A 22288-nucleotide genomic window follows, 5' to 3' on the forward strand; every position below is an offset into this window, starting at 1 on the left:
TACTGCTCCGGTCTATTTACCACTTTATCTAGTGCCTGCTTTTAAGAATGTAATCTAGTATTACCAAAAAAAAAAAAGGATGTAATTTAGTGACATTTGTATATGGCTTGCTAGATAGTGCATCAGAGTTTAAATCATAGTTATAATTAGAAAGTGGTTATATGGAATCCATGGGGAGGGAAGGGTATGTGTGTTAGGATGTATGACAAAAAAAAAAAAGAAAATTTATAATAAATTTGAGTTGGTATAATGATTAGTTTACTAGTTCGCTTAACCAAATGTCGAAATTTGAATTCCGCCTTATACATGAATAATTTATTGGTTAACAGCAACCCCTTAAATAATACTTCGATTTGCAATAAATTAATCATTGGCCTATCGGACTAAAGAATATCATTGACAACAAAAACAAAAACTCATAATTTATAAATTTGAATAAACCAAACCAATTTAAAAAAAAAACTCATATTAAGATTTTGGTATGGAATTTTTGTTTTCAAGAAGATGATACTGAAACTACAGTAGTGGGCTTCATGTTTTTCTGCTATAGGCCTTGTGGGCTCAAAGCTGAAAGGTAAGGATCGATTAATTTGCTCATTTTGTTTGGACTAAACCGTTGAACATATTATGGGCCTTTTGTTAGGCCTAATAAAAGAATAAATATTTATCCTTCAATAAAGTAGAAACAAATTCTGACAAAAAGAAGCTGAAACAAATTGCGATGTCTACAAAAAGTCTGAAACCACTATAACGAACCTTAATGCCCAGAATTTTAATGCATCAACTAACCAGGAAAAAAAAATAGCTTCAATGCCTGAAAATTTGAATTTTAAATTTAGTAATTTGCTGATTTTGATTAGTTGAGTAATCAACTCAATCGTCTAACTAAAAAAGTATCAGATGTTCGAATTATACTTTATGTATATAATAATTTATTGTCAAATAATAAATATTTAAGTAAAACTCAGATTGATTTTCAACTTGTAGAATAGGTTAGAGAAGGTGGATATTTCACATTTCTTGACCCACAATATTGATACACCATTTGACAATCTAGACTACTCTAGTTATCAACTAGCTAGTACGTAGCTTGTTTTTCTCTAAAAAATTTTAATTGTACAAGCGATGAACACACACGAAGTTTGATCTCAACTACTTTAAACAAATTAAAACACATCATTATTTTATTTTCTATGCTCTAACCTAATTAATTAATAACTTTTATTAGGCATGATGATCGGGTAATTGTTGATGAGTTGTGTCTTCATTAATATTATTGTTATTGGTCTTGAGTGAACGAAGTGAATATTGAGTTGCATTCACTGCATCATCCAAATTCAGATAGAATGAATCCTTCCCAACCTTGTCTACAAAATTGGATGCCACCAGCTTCTCCATAACCTCAAGTCTTGGGTTCACTATTAACATCTACAAAAAAGAACATAAATAAAAGTAAAAACATTATATATAGATATATATAATATGTTAAAATTAATCTTCTTTTGTAAATTCAATTTTATTTTTTAATAAATCAAGTTCAAGGATCTAGCTATATAGATATATAGTCCAAGAAGTTTAATTCTATATTGTACCTGAATTCCATTCCTTTCTAATACTCTATAAGTTTCTAGCAATCCTTCGATACCAGTCATGTCAATTGATGTTACTCCTGCATAAACGTATAAAATCAGAAAATTAAGCATTATTACATGATATCTATGAGTATAATAATAACCATAAAAAAGTATTTCGACAAAACATTATCTTTTTATTTTTTTACATATTTTAAGGATTCACTATAAAAATCACTACGAAATAGAGAAAGACGAGTTAAATCTCAATTTGGCTCCTGAAATTTGATCCGATACTCAGAATGACCCTCATAATTTTGTTGGCCTCAATTAGAACTCCTAAATTTGGAATCATGGCTCCGCCCTATCTCTGTGATCATTTCTGTCACCGAAATGCTGATATGACACAATTGCATGACATGGTGGACACTACTTAAATAACAGTGCATTGGTTTTGCATCCAAATCCTTTGAAAACTACGTAATGTAAAAGTTTTCTTGATGTTTTGCATCTTATGATCGTCGTAGTGGAAAGAAAGAGAGTTTTAACCAAAAAAACAACTAAAACGACGTGGTTTTCAAAGGGTTTGGACGTGAAATCAATGCCCCGTCATTTAAGTAGTGTCCATCGTGTCATGTAATTGCATTAGATTAGCATTTCGGTGATGAAGATAATCGCAGGGACAAGTCAGAGCCAAGATTACAAATTTAAGGGTTCTAATTGGGGCCGACGAAATTGTGGGAGTCATTATTATGAGTATCGGACTAAATTTAAAGGGTCAAATTGAGATTTAACTCAAGAAAGACACAAGATGATAAGTAATGAAATATAATAAAACTATAAAAATTTTTTTAAATATACCAAAAATACTAGTGTTTTAGTAATTTTAATCGTTCATCTCAAATATATTATTAAGATCAATAGTTAAAATAACTAGAATGATATTATTCTTTGTATATTTGAAAATTTTTTAAAAATATAATAGTAAATTTATTATCTTATATTTTTTTCGTATTATATGTCATTAAATTAAAATTTATATGCTCTTATCTTTATATAAAATTAATAATTAAAAATAATTAAATTATATTTAATTTAATATATTAAATTATTTAATAATTTTAATTATTAATTTATATAAAAATAAAAATACGTGAATTTTCAATATATAATTATCATGGGTCACTAAAATAAGAATATATAAAAACATAGCTCTTTCCATCAATCTTGTAAGGATATTAAATTTCCATATCTTAATTTACCTGAAAAATCAAGTATGATCTGCTCCACACCTCCATCAGAGTCTTTTTCACTTCTAACGTACCTCATAATCCTAATGCAGATTTTAGAAATTTAGATTCAACATTGATGTATTATTATAGGAGTGTGACAATTGATAAAAGTGTTATGTTATTTGTAACACTCTTTTAGAACACTTTTCTATAAATATTTTTATTCTTGAATAATATAAAAGTAAACTTGATGAGAAAAAATAAATTTAATAACTATGCACCATTTCTTAAAAAGTATTATATTTTGAGCAATCATATATATTGAAATATAAATATATTAAAAATGATTTAAACAATATATATATATATATATATTCATACACAAATATATAATGATTGAGTTGGTGGATATTTTGGTGTGCATATAATATTTTTATATTTTATGATATTTTAAAAATAGTAAAACTATCATCTATTAATAGTATTACTGTTAATATAAAATTTACCTTTCTTTGACATAGATAGCATTTGCAAAGTAAATGGGGGAACCAAGTTGAATAATCAAAACTCCTGGGTATGTTGTTGTACGAGTGTATTGATCAACATCTCTATATGAACCTGAAGAGTCATCTAACTTTCCAAGCTTGCATGTGGCAGGCCTAGCCACATATAAGAGTGCTCTAAGAAGGCTCAGTGCAATCTTCATTTCATATATGGAATAACAATAACTTAAGTTAGATAAAATAATTATAATCATGTCTAAGTAGAATCAATTGTTCATAATTAAGAAAATGAGAAGATTGGTGTTTAACTTAATTGGTAGATGCAAATTTAAGCATATTTTATTTTACTTCATATAATTTTAAAATTAATTCTTCAGTTTCTAAAATTGCACAGAACTCCATTTAAGGGGTTTGTTATTGGTTTTTGAAATTACTCTGTTGTTATTTACACAAGATAATATTTGAATCTCAATATTTATTTAAACGGATAAATGAACTAATCATTTGATATTAATCCAAGTTTATTATGATTTGACTACTGTTATATTTAACATTAATCTAATTATATAATTGTCGTTGAAATTTTTTAACAATAAAATATAAAACGACTAATATTTAGTTATCGATAAAAGAAAAATAAATGATCAATAAAAATAATTTTTCTAGTAGTGACAATTATAGAATATTAGTCCATGTGATATGAGATAATGACAAATTTAGCATAGTAGACTTGACCAACAAAAAAATTAAAAACCTATTAAAATATAACTTTTTGAAATTATACAGTTAGCTTTAATTAAAACTTAAATTTAGAGATTGAGATAATACATGGTTCAATAATTCTATATATGAAATTAAACGGTGAGTCTAACAAGAACATAAAATTGAAGAAATTGGAGTACTCACAGAAATCATAAGGCCCTGATCCATGGTTAGAAAGATGACACCTAAGAAGGCAGCCATGCAAATAAGAAAGTCAAACTTGTCAACTTTGAAGAGATGAACAAAGACACCATATTTGATGAGTCCAACCATGGCAGATGTAATAATAGATGAGAGAGCAACAATAGGAGTGTGTCCAAATAGTGGTGCCAAAAACAATAGTGTTAACGCCATTAACACTCCCTGCACCACGTTTGTCATAGGTGTCTTACACCCTGCATTGTAATTCACCGCCGTTTTCGAAAACGGTCCTGTATACACAAAACACTTAATATTCCACACTATATATATATATATTATTGTTGCTAATAACTACATAAAACATAAGAATAAGAAAGAAAAAAATAATAGAATACAGTAAAATATCTTTTTGTTCTAAAATCAAAATTAATTGTGATGTGTCGTTAATTTTGATAGATAGTGACGGTTTTTTGGTAACAGTTTCTAATAATTGTGACTAAATCCCGTTTAATAACATTTCATTATTTAGCGACAGTTTCGTGCTAAACACTATAAAAATCACTGTTATCTATTGTGATCCTTACAGTGTTTAAATTCTTTTTTGGATTTTATTCTTTTAAATAATAATTTACCTTCAGTAAAAATAATATTTATATATTTTTATTCAAATCATTTAATTTTTTTAAAAATTATTTATTTTAGATATTAAAAAAAGGATAATAGTCAAAATTGACATAATGAAAATGTCATATATTTATTATTTATTATGTTACTTTATTTGTTTGAACAATAACCGTCATGATTTAATTTCTATGAAATAATTTATGTCAGTATTTCTTTTTAGTTGAAACACCTTTATATATACTATATATTATAGTTAAGAGAATATATTTGGGTTAGCATGCAAGCATGTGTGGAAAATAAAAAACTTACCACTAGTCAAGTAACATGAGGTGAAAGAACCACATAAGTTCATAAGGCCAAAAGCTACCATCTCTTTGTTCCCATCATGAGGTGTATTAGCAGTTACAGCAAAGCTTCTTCCTATTGCTATTCCTTCCTATATATACATATACAACTACATAATAATAAGATAAAATAAAATAAATAATTATTAATAATAAAAATTTAAAACATTTAAAGTCATTTAATTATATTTGTTTTTTAGAAGACTATTTATGTTATTAATTTAAAAAGTAATTACTTTTAGATTTAATTAATCTGTTGGTCCTTATGATTTTATTATATTTTTAATTAGGTCTCTATATATATTTTTTTAATTGAGTCCTTATACTATTTTTAATGTTATAATTAGATTATTTCTAGTATAAAAAATATTAAAATTAATTGAATATTTTTCTGTAAATTAAAGATATATATAATTAAGATCCTAATTAGATCTTTGATCATATATTTTTAAAAGAAATATTCTATTAATTTTAATATTTTTTTATACGAAAATAATCTAATTACAAAATTAAAAATAATATAAAAATTTAATTAAAAAAATATAAGACCTAATTATAAATTTAATAAAATTATAAAAATTAATAAAATAATTAAATTTTAATTTTATTAATATAATATTATATAATTAACAATACATATAAAACTATTTTACTGTACATCAAAATTAAATTCTAATAATAATATATGTATTTATAATTTGCTTACCGCCAATGACAAAATGCCTGTGATAATGCCAGCTCGGAGCACAGCTGATAAATATTTAGAATCAAAGTTCAAATAATGAATAGACAAAGGGTTTATTCCTTTATCTAAATGGCCCACCTATATTGATAATTAAAACTAAAATCAAATAGTATTTAACAAGAAAAGAGAAGCAAATTAAAGATGCACGTAACATAAGAAAAAGTGGGTACACAAATAAATATAGCTGATGAAAAAGACTTGACTTTAATATGCAACTCACAATTTTTATTCCATGATTTTGGCCCTTAACCAGATACGTGAAAACTCCAGCAACTACTACCGTTGTCATTGGAGCTATAGCTGACACCCAAAATAGCTTTGGTTTTCTCTCTCTCTGAATATTCATTATATTAAATAAAATAAGAAACAAAAAAAATCCTCATTAATTAGCTAACTAACCATATATAATATATATAAGGGATTAAAACAAAAAGTATCAATGACAACAGAGAGAGACAGCTTTGTAATTGAACTTTCTATATTTATTTGTTTTTGTCTTTATTAGTTTGAGTAAGAAAAAATTTGTTATACTTGCAAATAATAATAATAATAATAACCAAAAAGCATTTCCCCTTACATTATAGATTTAACGTGTTTATGTATAATAATACACAAGTAATATACATAAGATGTACGAGGTAAATATGAATTTAATAAACTCATAATAAATAATATGTATAAATATTGAGAAGTATATATTTCCATTGAGTAATATTTGGAAATTAGCTTTTTTCTACTAACATCAGCTAATTTTTTTTTATTTTAAATTTTACATTCTAAATCATAAATTTTTAATTCTAAATTCTAAATTATAAATCCTAAACTTTAAATCTTAAAAAAAAAAAGATAAAATTAAAAAAATTAACTAACTAAAAATTAATTTCCTATATTTTTTTCATTTCCATTTTTACAGATACAAGAGCACTCACCACATGCGCAGTAAATTGGAGGAAAGAAACAAAGATCACGCCAAGAACAATGGTTTCCCACCTTATCTGTTAATAATTAAAATAAATTAGAGACATGTAAGATATCATTAGAAATAAAATTATTTATATATCTTTTCATTTGAATTCTTGGGACTGGTTTTATGGCATCGTATTAAAGTTTATAACTAAAATATTTACCATTTGATCTTTGTTCATTTAAAAAAAAGAAATCCATCATAATAAAACAAACAAAAAGAAAAACACATACATTTGTAAGTATATAAGAGGTTTTTATCTGAAAAAATACGTTAGAATGAAATATAATAATTTATATATATATATTTCTATTAATTTAAGTTTTTAAAACAAATAATTTCACCATGACATACATTATTATTGTTATATAGTTTTTTCCATCAAAGTTTTGATACTTATTTATTTCATCCGATCCACACTCTCATATTAATTATATAATATACAACTATAATTTTCTTTTATAAAGTATTGCTTGAAAGGAAACATTTCCCAGTAAATAATATTACAGAAAAAGAAAATCAATACAATATTTAAATCTTGGTCAAAATGTTTAATAAGTGCATAAGAAGTCAAGTGATATACTGTAGTACTACTATTATACTCTCACTTTTTGAAAATAATGCGTGTTCTCTGAAAATCATTACACAAGAATTAAAATCACTATTTAATAATGTTGATCTTTGAGAAAAATAATTGTTAATATGATAGATAAATGTTAGCTAGATTTAATTATATAAATGCCCAATTTTCAACTCTTTTCAAAACAGTCGGTGGAATTTTTTTTTTCTTTTTCTTCCTTATTTAAAATGACGGTTAATTTTTTTATATATTGAAAAAATTTGGGTGTAATACTTAATCATTGGATTTTATGGTGTTTTTCGAAATTGTGGGAACAGTACAATACGCCCCCTTGTATTGACAATACGCCCTCCTTGTATTGTATATTTTAATTTAAAATATATAATACAAGGGGGGCGTATTGTACTGTTTCTACAATTTCGAAAAACACCATAAAATCCAATAATTAAGTATTACACCAAGATTATACCAATATATAAGAAAAAAAAAATCTAAAATGACAACAAATGTAACCAACTAAAGTAACTGCTCAAGTAACGTGTGCCTTTGAGTGGGTGGGTGGATGCATGTATATATGTGAAACTGTATCATGGTGCTTTAGTTTTTCTATCCATTGAAAAATTAATGCAAACAGGCAATAAAAATGTTCAATATGGAATTAAGATCTCATTATCACATCTAGAGGAACTATCCTTGTCCTTGTAAATAATAATAATAAAAAAAAATATAGGATACTAATATATTATTTGTCAACTTATTGTTAATAATAATTAATTATTATATTTTAAATACATATATAAAGAGACACATTTATAAAATATATATTTATAAAGATACTTCTATTAAATACAGTCATAAAAAAATATTTTTATTATATATACATATTTGCAAAGACATTTTCATTAAACACAATTATAAATAAGTGTTGATAGAAATGCTGTTAGTAATATAGCGATATTGTAATAATAATTCTCATGGCAATTAACTTCTTGTTAATGTTAATGTTGATAATTCAGGAAAATTATTGTAGAAAGGTACTGATTTATTATGAGTTTAATTGTTATGAAAACTAAAAAATGTTACATGTTAATTCTGTTAAATATATAATTATTTATATTTTTTTATTAGTTTAAAATTAAAAAAAAGAGGTATCATGATACAATTTTAAAAATTTTATGATTAAAAACAAAAAGTTTATACAAAAAATTTATGAAATCTAAAAAATATTTGTATCTAAAAAAATATATTAAAAATATAATTATTTATATATATATTTTTATCAGTTTAATTTTAAAAAAAGTAAAATCATGACAAATTCATCTAATTTATTTATATACTCTTTTTCTGTTTATATTTACAACAATTCATACAATTTAAATTTTCTATTATATTTAGATAGTTATTTTTATAAAAAAAAATATCTTTATGTCAAGATCATATTATAAATTATTAAATAATTTAATATATTTGATTGATCTATCTAATAGCTTATGATATTATTTTTATATAGAGATGTCTCTAGAAGTAGCTACCTTATATTTATTCCATAGAGTAGTTACCTCATGTCTATTGTCAATGATGCCCTTGATCACCGATACAACATTTGTTTTGGTAGAAAAATGCGTCATTCCAAAAATGCCCTTTAGTTGTTGGAGGATAAGTATGACTGCTGTCCCACCCATGAATCCAGTGATGGTAGAATGGGAAAAGAAATCAACCAATATCCCAAGTCTGAAATATCAATTAAGGTGTGACTTACCTTTCTCAGCTATATATCATACCCAAAACACAAAAGTATAATGAAAATATTTCTTCAATAACCCCTATACACACACACAATACTATCCTGGTGTTATATGCATGCAAATCCAAACGGAACCACCATTGAGCACATGAGTGGGTGGTTTTAGGAAATTGACCTGTTAATTGTTATCTGTCTTTTTCTAATGTTTAATTTTCGCGTAAATGTTTAATTTTCTTTTTGAAATTTTAAACATAATTCACTTTAATTTAGTTCTTAAGATCAATCATTTACTCTTGAAATTGAATTATAAAATGTAAAGCCAAACTTTAAATTGAACTTTATTAAAAAAGAAAGTTAGAAAATAAATTAGATCTAGATATCTGATTTTACGATAAATTTAATTTTAATTTATTATTACTGTAAATCAATTTTACTATACAATTACGTAATTGGCATATTAGTAAAAATAATTTTTTTTTATATTTATCACGTAAACAATCATCTAAAATAACTAATATAATTTAGACAACTGTTTAAAATAATTTATATTATTAATGTATTAAAATTAAATTTTTATAATATAATATCAAAATTTTTACAACAAAAAATTTTAAAATTCGATCTTTTGCTAAAAATAAAATTAGCGTAAGACAAATAGGGAAAAGAAAAAAAACATATACAAAATTTTATACTCCATTATTTATATAGTTTTTTTTTTATTTAAAAAAATGATGATAATCATTTTTGAATAGGAAAATGAAACTTATTTGACTCTGACACTATGGGTATGATATATTAATAATTGTGACCTGAAAATACCAAGAGAAGCTTGGAATAAACCAGTGACAAAGGTGGTTGTGAAGACCAAGTGAAGGAACAAGGTTGGTTCCTGAACAGGATCAGCGACGGTTTGAATAGTTTGACCAATAAGCAAAGATGCTGCCGCTATAGTCCCCACTGCCATGTGCCTTGAGCTTCCAAATATAGCATACACTAGAGGTGGGACAAAGCTTGAATCTGCATATATATAATTATTACATTACAATCACCAAACATCTTATCAATATCTTTATTCTTAAATTGAAAGCTATCTATATAATAACCTTAAACAAAACTTAAAAAAAGAATCAAGTAGTACAAGTTTTGATACTATATAATAATAATATTACTTCTCCAAAATATTTAAATTGATAAAAAGATGTATATGAATAATTATATCTATCTCTAATACTATTTATAGTTTAATAACTTAGTATTATCTCAAATTTTACCGAGGACAACTGATGAAGAATATAATATTCTTGAAATTTACTAATCACATTTTTTCAAATTGCAAAATGAAATGGATGCTCATCATAATTAGAATTAAGAAGTTGTCCGAATTTTGTGATTGGCCGTTGACTTAGTCACATTCTATGATTTCCATGTCAGTTTTTGCATGATGATGAAGAAAGAGGAAGAAGAAGAAATTGAACTTACAAAGGCCAATAACGGGAGGAAGGTTGGCGAGTTTGGCATAACTAATCCCCTGAGGGATGGCCAGGCTTGTTATGGTGAGTCCGGCAATCAAATCCGACCAAAAAAGCCGCATTGAGTAATTCGGAAGCCACTCGAATATCGGAACAAAGTATTCAACCCCTTTCACCACCCTTCGCCACCGCCTCTCCTCCTTCTTGAACTGCCGGAAGGGATCATCGGGGAAGAACGTTTCTCTCAACCCGGATTTGAGTTTTATTCCAAACTCTCTCCGGGTTGAAAAGTTCACCCCATGATCCTGGGGAACATCAAGAACAACAACACCCTCAGCCTTGTCATCCTTCGAATCCATGTATATTGTTATTAATAGAAATGAGGGACCAGGATATAGTTTTATGATTATTTCACCCTTTCATGCACTTAATTGTGTTGGGGTGTGTGTTAGGGGGATATATATAAGGAATGCCTTCAACAGTGCCTAGTGTTAATTTAGAAAATTAGTTAATTCAAAACTAATTATTATACGTGGAAGAAAGAGAAATTTTTGGAATCAATCATTTTTAATATTTTTTTGTTGTTATTTGATCAATATATTAAATTATTTTTAATAAATAATTAAATTAGATGTATAAACTTTAAAAAATATAAATATAAATTGTAGTAATTTATATATATATATATATATATATATATATATATAAACTTTAGTCAATATAAATATAAATTATATATTTTTTATGTATAAATTTTTTATAAATATATATATAAATTATTTTTATTTAAATATTAATAAAAAATAATAATATTTATTGATCATATATATCATTGTTACGATGAATTATGAATGAGTAAGATAACATAATATATAGCAGTGGATACGTATGTCATTAGTTTTATATAGTTGTTTAATTAGACACTATATTCTGTGTCCTAATTAAGCTTGAAGTGGGAAACGTATCTTCGAAGATGTGGAATTTGAGATGAGTTTTGGATCTGACTTTTATTACTTCTAGTTTTAGTTGGTTCTTGCATGGGAAGAGTATATTGGATTTTTATTTTGGAGATAAAGAGGTTTTTGTGTGGAAAAAATAGAAAATATAATTAATTTTAAAGAGTTAATAAAAAAATATTTTTTAGATAAATATTTAATTATTTATAAAAAATATTTTTTATTTTTTTTCACCATACCACATATTTTCTGATTTCCTTTTCGGAGTTCAGGTCAATAATATATATTAGATTTTCTTCTGACATTATAAATTATTCATCATAATTAAAACAGTTCTCTTTTTTATATAAATCTTTAGAAAATAAAAGAAGGTAAATATTTTTATGACTCATTTATTAATTTTCAAACTTTTTCTAATGTTCAATTGAACAATAAATTATTTGTCTTTATCAGAGATATCATCATTTATTATATTTTTTTTATTAGTTTAAATTTTTAGAAAAAATAATTTTATAACGATCTTTTGTGTTTTTAAAGTTAATTAGTAAGTATAATAATTTGATTTTATTTTATCTTATTTAAATATTTGAAGATAATTGAAAGATTATATCATGAACTATTACTTATTATAAATGCACGCAAAAATTAAGGATCCTGATATAAAGATCTAAAACTCTAATACCATGTTATAAAATCACTTATCTCAAAAGTTTAATCTGATAGAAAAATATAACACTAATAGTTATATTTTTAATACTTTTTAAATTTCCATTATATACATTATACAAAATTTTTATTGACTCTTTATACTTTCTCTTTTTATAAATACAAATAGTAATTTATTCCTTTGTTTTTTATTTTTCTCTATTTTTTGTCTTCTTTAATTATTTTAAAAGTACGATAGAAGATATTGTCTAAATTTAGTGATAAGGTTAATTAATAGTAGTTGAAAATAAATAGAAAATTTTATTTTAGACGATCAATATATGAAGAATATTTTTAAGAAAAAAATAAAATTATATAACAATATCTGTAATACTAGAGAGACAATAATTTATAATTATTTTATTTAATTTAACATCTATAATTATATATATATATATAACTATATTATATATGAATTCTAGTAGCAATCGATAAATATAAAATAAAATTATTTTAAATTAATTTGGACTGATTTTTATTGTTTCTTAATATTTTTTAAAGAAAACTTCCCTTTATATGTAGGGGGCATCTAGTGTACAGATGCACTTGTAAAGACTTTTGTCTTTTTATGGTTTTGAAAGCGTGTCACTAAAAGTGTTACTTAAAGAGAAAGTGTTACCCTTAATCGTTAACTTGGCTCCGATACCAATTTTTTAATATCTTTTTCAGAATTTCCATTAACTCTTTTCAAAATTTTCATTAACTTTTCATATGAGTTTATAATTTGTATAGATTTGGTTGGTGATACTTTATAGTTTATAATTTCATAATCAAAAGTATTAACCATTTTTACTACTTCTGATTTCATTTTTATAGTTTTTCAATCTTGTTTTAGTTTATAATATTCTTTTTTGCATGGATCATTGTAAATAAAATCTTTTATCTGTTTGTCTTTTTCTTTAATATAATTTTTTAAATCCTCAAAAACTTCTTTTATTTCTACATTTTCTGTTGTTTCTAAATATCTTTTTAATTTTTCAACTTCATTCTCCATTTTTTCTTTTAACAACTTTAATTCTTTTAAGTCATAATATGGTTTTTCAGGCATTTATAAATTTTTTAAGTTTAGCTCCAACTTGTTTATATTTGTTCTTATTTCTATCCTCTTTATTATAAGGTCATTAATTTCGAACTGAAGATTATTTAATTCCCTCTTATACTCCTTTATTTTACTTTTTAATTTTTTCGCCCTTTTTCTTTTTATTTTGTTTCTGGTCTTTCAATCTTTGTATACTTCATTATTTATCTTAGTATTTCTGCAAATTCTATCATCGATTCATCACTATTTTCTAGAGATTCTATTAATTTTTCTAACTCTTCAACTTCTCTTTTCAATTTGTCATAGATTATTTTTAGAGCTTTAAATGCTCCTTGATTTATTTCAGAAAACTGTAAATAATTCAACCGATTTTCTCTTTCGAAGAGCTCTTGTTTCTTGTCTTGATAGGTTACATATATTTTTTCTTTATTTATTGTCATAACTTAGTGTTTAGGGTTTCATTTAATTTTTCGACCTTTTTGTTAATTCTTTTATTTCAGAATTTTCTTCTTTAGACTTTAACTTAGATAAACTTAAAGGGCTATTAATTTTGGATTCTCTTATTTGAAAATTCGATGAAACTAATTTCCTGATGGTTCTTTTAGTAAAAGAACTGGGTTTTCAATAGCTTTATATTTTGGTATTTCTGTCTTTACAATTTTCTGAAATAATTCATCAACATAAATTCTTTCTCTATTTTTAAATATTATACTATGATGGCTATTTGTTAAAGCATAATTTATTGCATATGTAATTGAAAATGGTTCATCATCTTGTTCCATTAGGTTCTTTCTGTGAAATTTATAAGCCAAACTTATAGATCTTCCAAGATTTTCAGTTGACAAAGGTATAGCATATCCAAGATGGGCATTGAATTTAACATTTATGTTTGCCAAGTTTCCATGAACAATTCCAATTATTTGATCTATTGGGTCATCAGTAATTCTTTTGTCACAGATTGCTAAGCTTATTGGTGAATTAATTCCTTTCATATATGTAGATTTGATTAAGACTTGTATAGTACTAATATGAATCCATCCAATTTTAGATCTTTTTGCTGATCCTTAATTTTCTCAATCTGTTTACTCAATTCTTCATCATTTATCAAGGCTATTTCAAGTTCTCCATTGGCAGATTTTATCTTTATAGGGGCTTCAAGTTGAATTTTTCCATAGTATATTATATTTTTTCTATTAAAAACTTCTTTTAAAAGATTTTGTTTATTAAAATTTTCATTTGATTTGAGATTTAATTCTGTTTTTAGAACAGCCTGTTTTTCATTATCTAATAATACAGATAATCTATAATAGTCAGATTCTTCCGTTAATTCTAAATTTTCTAAATAATTCATAACTAAGAGATTAGGATAAAGGCGTACCTTTCTGGAGAAAAACTTCTTTTATTTAGAATATTTTACATAAGATGTTTTTTATCTCCAGAGGGGAGATTGTAGATACTAACTCCAGAGGGGAGTTTAGAATTGATTTTTCCTAAGGGAATTCTTCTTCAAACTATAGAATCGCCTCGGCAGCTTCCTCCTTGCTCTCCTAGCATATGAGTACTCTTAGCCTCCTGCTTTCTATGGTTTGATGCCTTTTATAATTGCCTAAGCAACCTATTTATAATGGTTGGGTCTGATGGACAATTCCCATCCTTACCCTTCTTATGACGTCATTGCTTACGTCATTGTTTATTATCTTGCACCAGCTACATTGTTGGTGCTCTATGACCTAAGCGCTTACGTCACTATGCAATAATGTTGAGAGATGCTTCAGATGTGCTGTCCTCCTCTTTCATCATGTGACCTTCAGATGCATTGTCTTCTTCCTTTATCATGTGGGTTGATTCCGTTTTATTATTGCTTTCTTCAGATAACTCTGAAACACATAGCTGGCACTTGTGGTCTTCTCTGTCTTTTATCAGATAGCAGAGATTCCTCTTTATCCCTTCGGGGAGCTTTTCTAAGAGTCCAGATAAGTTGTAGAATGCTGATTCAAATTCCACTAAGAGTCTCATCTCTCTTTCTTCAATTTCATTCCTTTTACTGGACACAAGCAAAGTATTTCTGCTTTTATAATTGATTCTTGTGTGAGATTCCCTTGTTATCTTTTGAGTTCTTTCGAAGACCCTTGCTAGTGTGCTGGCTAGTCTTCCTTCATGACTGTAAATTGTTAAATCTTGAACTTGATCAATTGGTTGAAAATTTCCTGGGAAGACGGACATGAAGATTACTTGATGTGCTGGAACCAAGCATTCTTCTTCTTCATTAAAAATAGGTTGACTATTCGTAAATTTTAGGGATATATCCCTTGGATTTACGTTATCAATCATATTTTTAAATCTCTTTACTGCATCAATGAATCCTGCAGGAAACTCACTAATAATTTTCAGATCATTAAAAATTAAAATTGTATCAATTAATCCATACTGGAAAAACTGATAGGTGTCAGATGGGGAAGCATCTGGAAATATAACCAGCTTTGTTAGCTGTTCTTTGGCAATAGGATAATATCCCAAGATTGCCCTTTTTTCTTCAGTCCAATTCAGGACTATGTTAAGGATTTCTCTGAGGTTTGATCTACAGACCCTTTTCTTTTCCTTGATTTCAGCCCTTGTAGGAATATTTCTTATTATTCCTGTTCTCTGGGTTTGAATTGGAGCTTTATCTGCTCTTTTTAGGGTTTGCTCTGGATGAAGAGCTTCATATTCCCTGAAAGATTCTTTTGCTTCTTCCAGTGTTAAAAACCCTCCTTTATGAATTATCCTTGATTGATGTGTAAATGGTGCTACTTTTTCCCAGGCATCATATACTCCTTTCATGGGGCCATTATAAATTACATAATATTTTTTATCTTGGGTGGATTTTTTGATAATTTCAGCAATTGTTTTGTTTTCTGGAATTTTTTCAGCTTCACCTGATTTGTCCACCACGCTTAGCTGGCTGAACTCTGATGGTTTTGGTTGTTGTGTTGATTTCATTGCTTCGATGGCCTTCTTGAGGGATTGGATCTGTATCTTTATTTGCTGACAATGCTTGCATTTTTCGAGTTCTTGTTCGTATTTTTGAATTTCTTGATCTAATGCGTTGTAGACGAACTCCATTCTCTTGTTAATGTATCTGCAATAACATTTTTGTCACCCTTAATATATTCAATTTTTATTGGATATTGTAACAAAAATAATTGCCATCTTACCAATCGTCCATGATTATAATCAACTTTTAAATTATATCGTATAAAACCTGTTAGGTAACTTGAATCTGTCCTTAATGTAAATTCTTTGGGTAGTAAATCGATTTTCCATTTCTTAAGAGATTTAATTGCTGCCAGAGTTTCCTTTTCATGAGTGGTATATCTCTGTTCTGTTGGAGTAAAAGTTCCTGAAATATACCTGCAAAGTAATTCCTTTGGGGGATATTTAGAATCTAGTGATTCTTTTTCTTGTTCTAAGCTTTTTATAGCTTTCTTAGCTTTTAGACATCCTGACCAGGTTATGTCTGAGGCATCTGTTTCTACTATTAAGTAGTCATTTTCTTCTGGAATATAAAGTTCTGGAAGTTTTTCACATAATTCTTTAATTCTTTGAATTTGCATACTATCTTTTTCATCCCATTTCCATTATTTTTTAGTACTTATTTTTGGAAATAAGCTTTTAGTGTATTCTGTTATATTCTTTAAAAATCCTTGATCAGAAATATAATTTATACACCCTAAAAATCTTTGTAATTGTTTTCTATCTTCTATTTTATTAGGAAATAAATTTACTTTTTCTAGAACATTTGGTTGTAGTTTTAGCTTTCCTTCAGTGGATAGAATTAATCCAAGAAACTCTATTTCTTGTTTTGCTATTCTTGCTTTCTTTTTGCTAAGAACTAATCCTTTTTCTTTATATCTTTCTAAAACTATTAATAATTTTTGAAGATGATCTTCTTTATCCTGTTTTGTAAAAATTAGTATATCATCAATGTACACTAAAACAAATTCATTTAACTCCTTTAGATTTTCTTCCATAAATCTTTGATAAATACCTGGGGCTTGTTTTAATCCGAATGGTAATACATTCCATTCATAGAGCAACACACTTGTTGATTCTTTTGTTGGGCAAGTAAAAGCAGTTAATTTCTTTGCTTCTTCGTCTAAACGAAGTTGCCAATATCCTGATTTTGCATCAAGAGATGAAAACCAAGTTGCTCCTTTGATTTTTTCTAAAATAGAATCTTTTCTTGGAAGTTTATGAGCATCACCAATAGTTGCTTCATTCATTTTCTTATAGTTTATTACCATTCTTCGTTTTCCCCTTTTAATTTCATTATTGTTTTCAACGTAAAAAGCTGGAGCCGCATGAGGACTTTTACTTAATCTTATAATTCCTTTTTCCAAAAGATCTTTACATTCTAGTGAGAACTCTTCTCTATCTCTTGCGGAATAAGGAATTTTATTTGGAACATTTATCTCTTTTGTGGGATCTTTTAATTTAATGCTTACTAATTCGTTATTTGTATTTTTAATATCTAAAGGATTTTTTGCACAAATTTCATTCAAAAGTTCTTCTATCTTTATTTCAAGATTATTTTTTGGAATATTTATCTGAAAGTATAGATTTAAATAACATGTTTCTAATATAGAAAATATTTTAAATTTTAAGATCTTATCTATAGTAGTAGTTGGTATTTTTATACGTTTTGATTTTTGATTTATTGAAGAATCGTGTGGAGCTTTTAAAACTATATATGTTAATTCTTGAATGAATGGATGATATAGCTTTAAAAAGTTATTTCCTATGATAAAATCCATTCCAGAATCTAACATATATATAGATGGAACAATGAATCTATAATTTTGAATAAAAATTTCAACCATCTCTGCTTTTTGGTCAATTTTATGTATTGATTTGTCAGCTATTCTAACTCTTAATGGTTTCTTTAATTTTTTCCAATCAAGTTTTATATTTGAACTAGCAAAGCATTGTGTTGCTCCAGAGTCTATGAAAGCATTTATAAATTTTTCTGTTATTTTTATAGTAATAAATGTAGCATTATTACTCAGTCTCTGAGTCTGTTTCTGAGACATATTCAAAAATATAGTCTAAGTTATCATCAGATTCTTCTAGTGGTTCCATGAGACAAGATTTAGCAATTTCTATTTGTTTAGTAAGATCCTTTTTATCCTTCTTTTTTGGGCATTCATTTGCGTAGTGTCCTTCTTCTTGGCAATACCAACATTTACAATTTTCTTTTTTATTCGGGCAATAGTTATTTCTTTGTCTTTTGTTTTTATTGTTATTTTCTTTCCTAAAATATCTCTTTTTTCTCCAGTTTGGATAGTATTTTCTTCTTCTAAATTGATATTTTCTTTTTCTTTGAAAATTTTTATTAAGACCATATTTTTGAGGTATCTCTTCATTATCCTGACAGCAAATTCTAATTATATTTGCAAATCTTTTTTGAGTTGCTTCTTGCATACAACGTTCTTTTATTTCCTCTCTTATTGCAGAGGTTGCTCCACCAAAATTATTTTCAATTGTTCCTCTATTTATTTCTCTTATAAATCTTCCCATTATAAATTCATTAGCAGGATATGGAAGTTTTGTTATATACATACTGAGATAATGATTTTTATCTTCTTCTTTTAATTTGTAATAATGTATTCTATATTCACATATATAAGACTCCACATTACATAAATCATATATCTGAATATTAGCTAAATGGTTTTTTGTTTCTTGATATTCTTTATTATAGACTTCTTGTCTATGATCTATAATATTTTTTCCAAAAAATTCTTTATATAGAATCATCATTATATATAATATCTTATCATAAGCTGTTGTTTTTGTTTCTAATTCTTCTATTATTTGGTTTTCTATTGATGTCATATAATCTCTTATAGTTCCTTTAGTATGAAATCCTATGTAATTCCAAATGCCTCTTCCAGACAATTCACTAAGTTTTGGATTAGTAAAGGCTTCTAATAAGAAGGAATTCAACCAATTTTCGAAAATTTCTTTTTCGTTCTTTTTGCAGTCTAAATCGAGCATTCTTTCTCCTTCCATTTCCTGGATTTTAGGAACGTATTTTGATGGTATTTTTGTATATTTTGAATCTTTATTTATAAATCCTTTTTTAAAAGCATAATTATCAAAACCTGTTTCCCATTTAAATTGAGATTGATTATCCTTAGATGTTCCAGCTTCATTTTTTACTTGTATTGGAATTGCTGGTTCTTCGTCACTTGAATAGTCTAGAATGTGTTCTTCATTTTCTATATTTTCATCATTTACTAATTCTTCTTCTATTTGAAAACCATGTTCCATAATATTATTTTCTTGAGCCATTTTTAATTGTTTAAAAAGCATTGTAACTTCTTCTAATTTTTCTTCAATATTCATAATTTCAATGGTGGTTTTACTTTTAACTCTGTTATGTTGATTATATTTTGAAAATTTTCTTCTTTGGGATTCTCTTTTTCCTTATTTTTTGAAATTTTATAGATACTAATATTTCTTCAAGCATATCTACTATAGAATTTAATTGTGGGTTAAAAGTATGATGAAGATGTGGGGAATCATTTCCATGGTAGCATTTTTTAGAAATTCCATGTGAAAAATAAGTTTTTTCAGGTTTTTGAAGTCCCTCAATAAAACTTATAGTAAAATAAAGATTTTGAGAAAAATCATTTTGTATTGATTTTAAGAATTCAGTGTCATTACAATTAACATTGGTTAAAATCATTAATTTTTGATCTATTAGTTTTGATAATTTAATTATTTCTTCTCTTAAATCTTCTAATTTACTTTTTTCCATTAGGTGACGCTTTTCTTTGTGAAGGGTTACGGTTTTAAGTTAAAAGTGTGGTTTTAGAATATGTGGTTTAGATTTTGCCACATAAGCACATCTTTAAAACAACATCTTTACCATATATTTCACCTTATATGTATAGCATAGTATAGTAAGATGCATGCGGATAGAATAGTTAATTAAAAGAAAGAGAATATTAACATGATAAAGTATTAAAAGTAGAGAGAGATACGAAAAAATAATATTATTAAAATTTAATTTGATAAAATTTTTATTTTTAAGAGTAATTTATTAAAATTATTTTTTAAAAGATTTTTTTAATTATAACATTTAAAAAATAATTTAGTAAACTAAATTAAAAATAATTTTTAATAAGTACAAACAATAATAATTATATTCAGGTAAAATAATTTTAAAAATTAAAAAATTATTATAGGTATGAATATAAGAATAAATTTAAAAATTTATTACTAAATGAATTTATATTAAATTTTTTAATTTTAATAAATATAAATTAACTTTAAAAAGTTTTACGTTAAACGTTTTAGAAAATACGTATAACTTTAAGAATTATATGCACAAAGCATATAATCTACTTTATTTACTAAACATAAAACAAAAAATTTGACACCTTTTAAAATTTTTTTTTATCAAACTAAGACTAAAATGATAAATTTTTTTTAGTATTTACAATATTTTTTAATTTGATAAATTAATAATTAATTTATGTGTCATATATATCTATATTTTATTTAAAAATTTATTATTAACTAATAAATTATTATATATATAAAATAAAATTCGAATATCTAATATTTATTTAAACAGATAATAAGTGACTTCACCACTAGACGACTAAGTCATGTTGGTTTAACTAAAAAAATGTCTAGTATAGTACACATATATAGTAGATGAGAAAATGAATGAAACACCTTTATTTATTAACATAAATTAACTTGACTAAGCAACATTACCTTTATTAACTCTTTTACTCTTATCTTATATTTAGTGTGTCCATCTTTATCCACTTATTTATTTTTATTTATTTAATTTAATTAATTAAGTTATTATCTTCTAAAAAATATAAGTTTATAATAAAAGACATATAAATAATTATATTTCTAATATTTTTTAAATAAAATTCTTTTAAATTTGTGTAAATTTTTTATATAATTTTTTTTATTTGTCTTATGCTATTTTTTTTAAAAAATAATAAGAATAAAATTATAGACCTTTTAATTATAAAAGTTTTAATACCATCTATGTCATGAAATTAACTTTTCAAAAATTTAAATTTACAAAAGGAGGTAGATAAATAGTTATATCTCTAACCGTTATTATTGTAAAAAGACTACAATAAATACATAATTTTTAGTTTGTGATTAGCCATTTATTTGTGATCAAATAAATTATATTTTTAATAGTTGAAACTTTTTTAAAATGAAAAATATAATACTAGCTAGTTGTTGTTCATAAAGAGATTTTATGAAATTGTCCAAAATTATAAATCAATAAAACAAAGAATATTTTAGTATAGAGCAAAATGTGCTGTGAAAAAATTTGTGATCCACAAAAATGTACTGTGGAGGTTTATATATATGCACAAGAAATTTGGATCTAGGGTTCTTACTTATATAATTATATGAGTGTTTTTTATGAAAAACTTATTATTATTATTATTATTATTATTATTATTATTATTATTATTATTATTATTATTATTATTATTATTATTATTATTATTATTATTCAACTTTATATCCAAATCTTCTTTAGAACTGTAGTATATCATTTTAAGTTTTATACACTTAAATAAATAGCTTAAGAGTTCAAATTTTATATAACAATTACTAATAGAATTATTTTTTTCTGTTATATAATTAAGTCTCTCTATTTTCATAATCTTATATTATGAATATATACCTTTTTAATATATTAAAATTAAATTTATAATGTAGAGTTTAAAATCTTTTTTATATATAAAATCTCTATATATGTATATATTTATTATTTAAATTTATAATTAAAAATTATTAATATTTGAATATATATATATTTATATTTATTTTATTTTATACATATTAAAAACTTCATTAAAATACAATGATAATTT

General features: G+C 25.2%; 1 protein-coding gene across 1 annotated transcript; it reads right to left on the minus strand.

Annotated features, from left to right (window-relative positions):
- Positions 1–1031: 1031 nt before the first annotated feature.
- LOC130951542 (probable sulfate transporter 3.5) lies at positions 1032–11088 on the minus strand. Its single transcript, XM_057880218.1, has 12 exons — positions 10690–11088; positions 10020–10227; positions 9026–9197; positions 6852–6917; positions 6143–6256; positions 5884–6000; positions 5143–5269; positions 4213–4499; positions 3310–3503; positions 2834–2904; positions 1593–1669; positions 1032–1428 (listed from the first exon to the last, which is right to left on the minus strand). The coding sequence occupies exons 1-12, from the start codon at positions 11036–11038 to the stop codon at positions 1225–1227; spliced, it is 1986 nt and encodes a 661-aa protein (XP_057736201.1). The 5' UTR covers positions 11039–11088; the 3' UTR covers positions 1032–1224.
- Between the last annotated feature and the right edge of the window lie 11200 nt (positions 11089–22288).

Source organism: Arachis stenosperma, chromosome 9, assembly GCF_014773155.1.
Source record: "Arachis stenosperma cultivar V10309 chromosome 9, arast.V10309.gnm1.PFL2, whole genome shotgun sequence".
Classification (NCBI taxonomy): domain Eukaryota; kingdom Viridiplantae; phylum Streptophyta; class Magnoliopsida; order Fabales; family Fabaceae; genus Arachis; species Arachis stenosperma.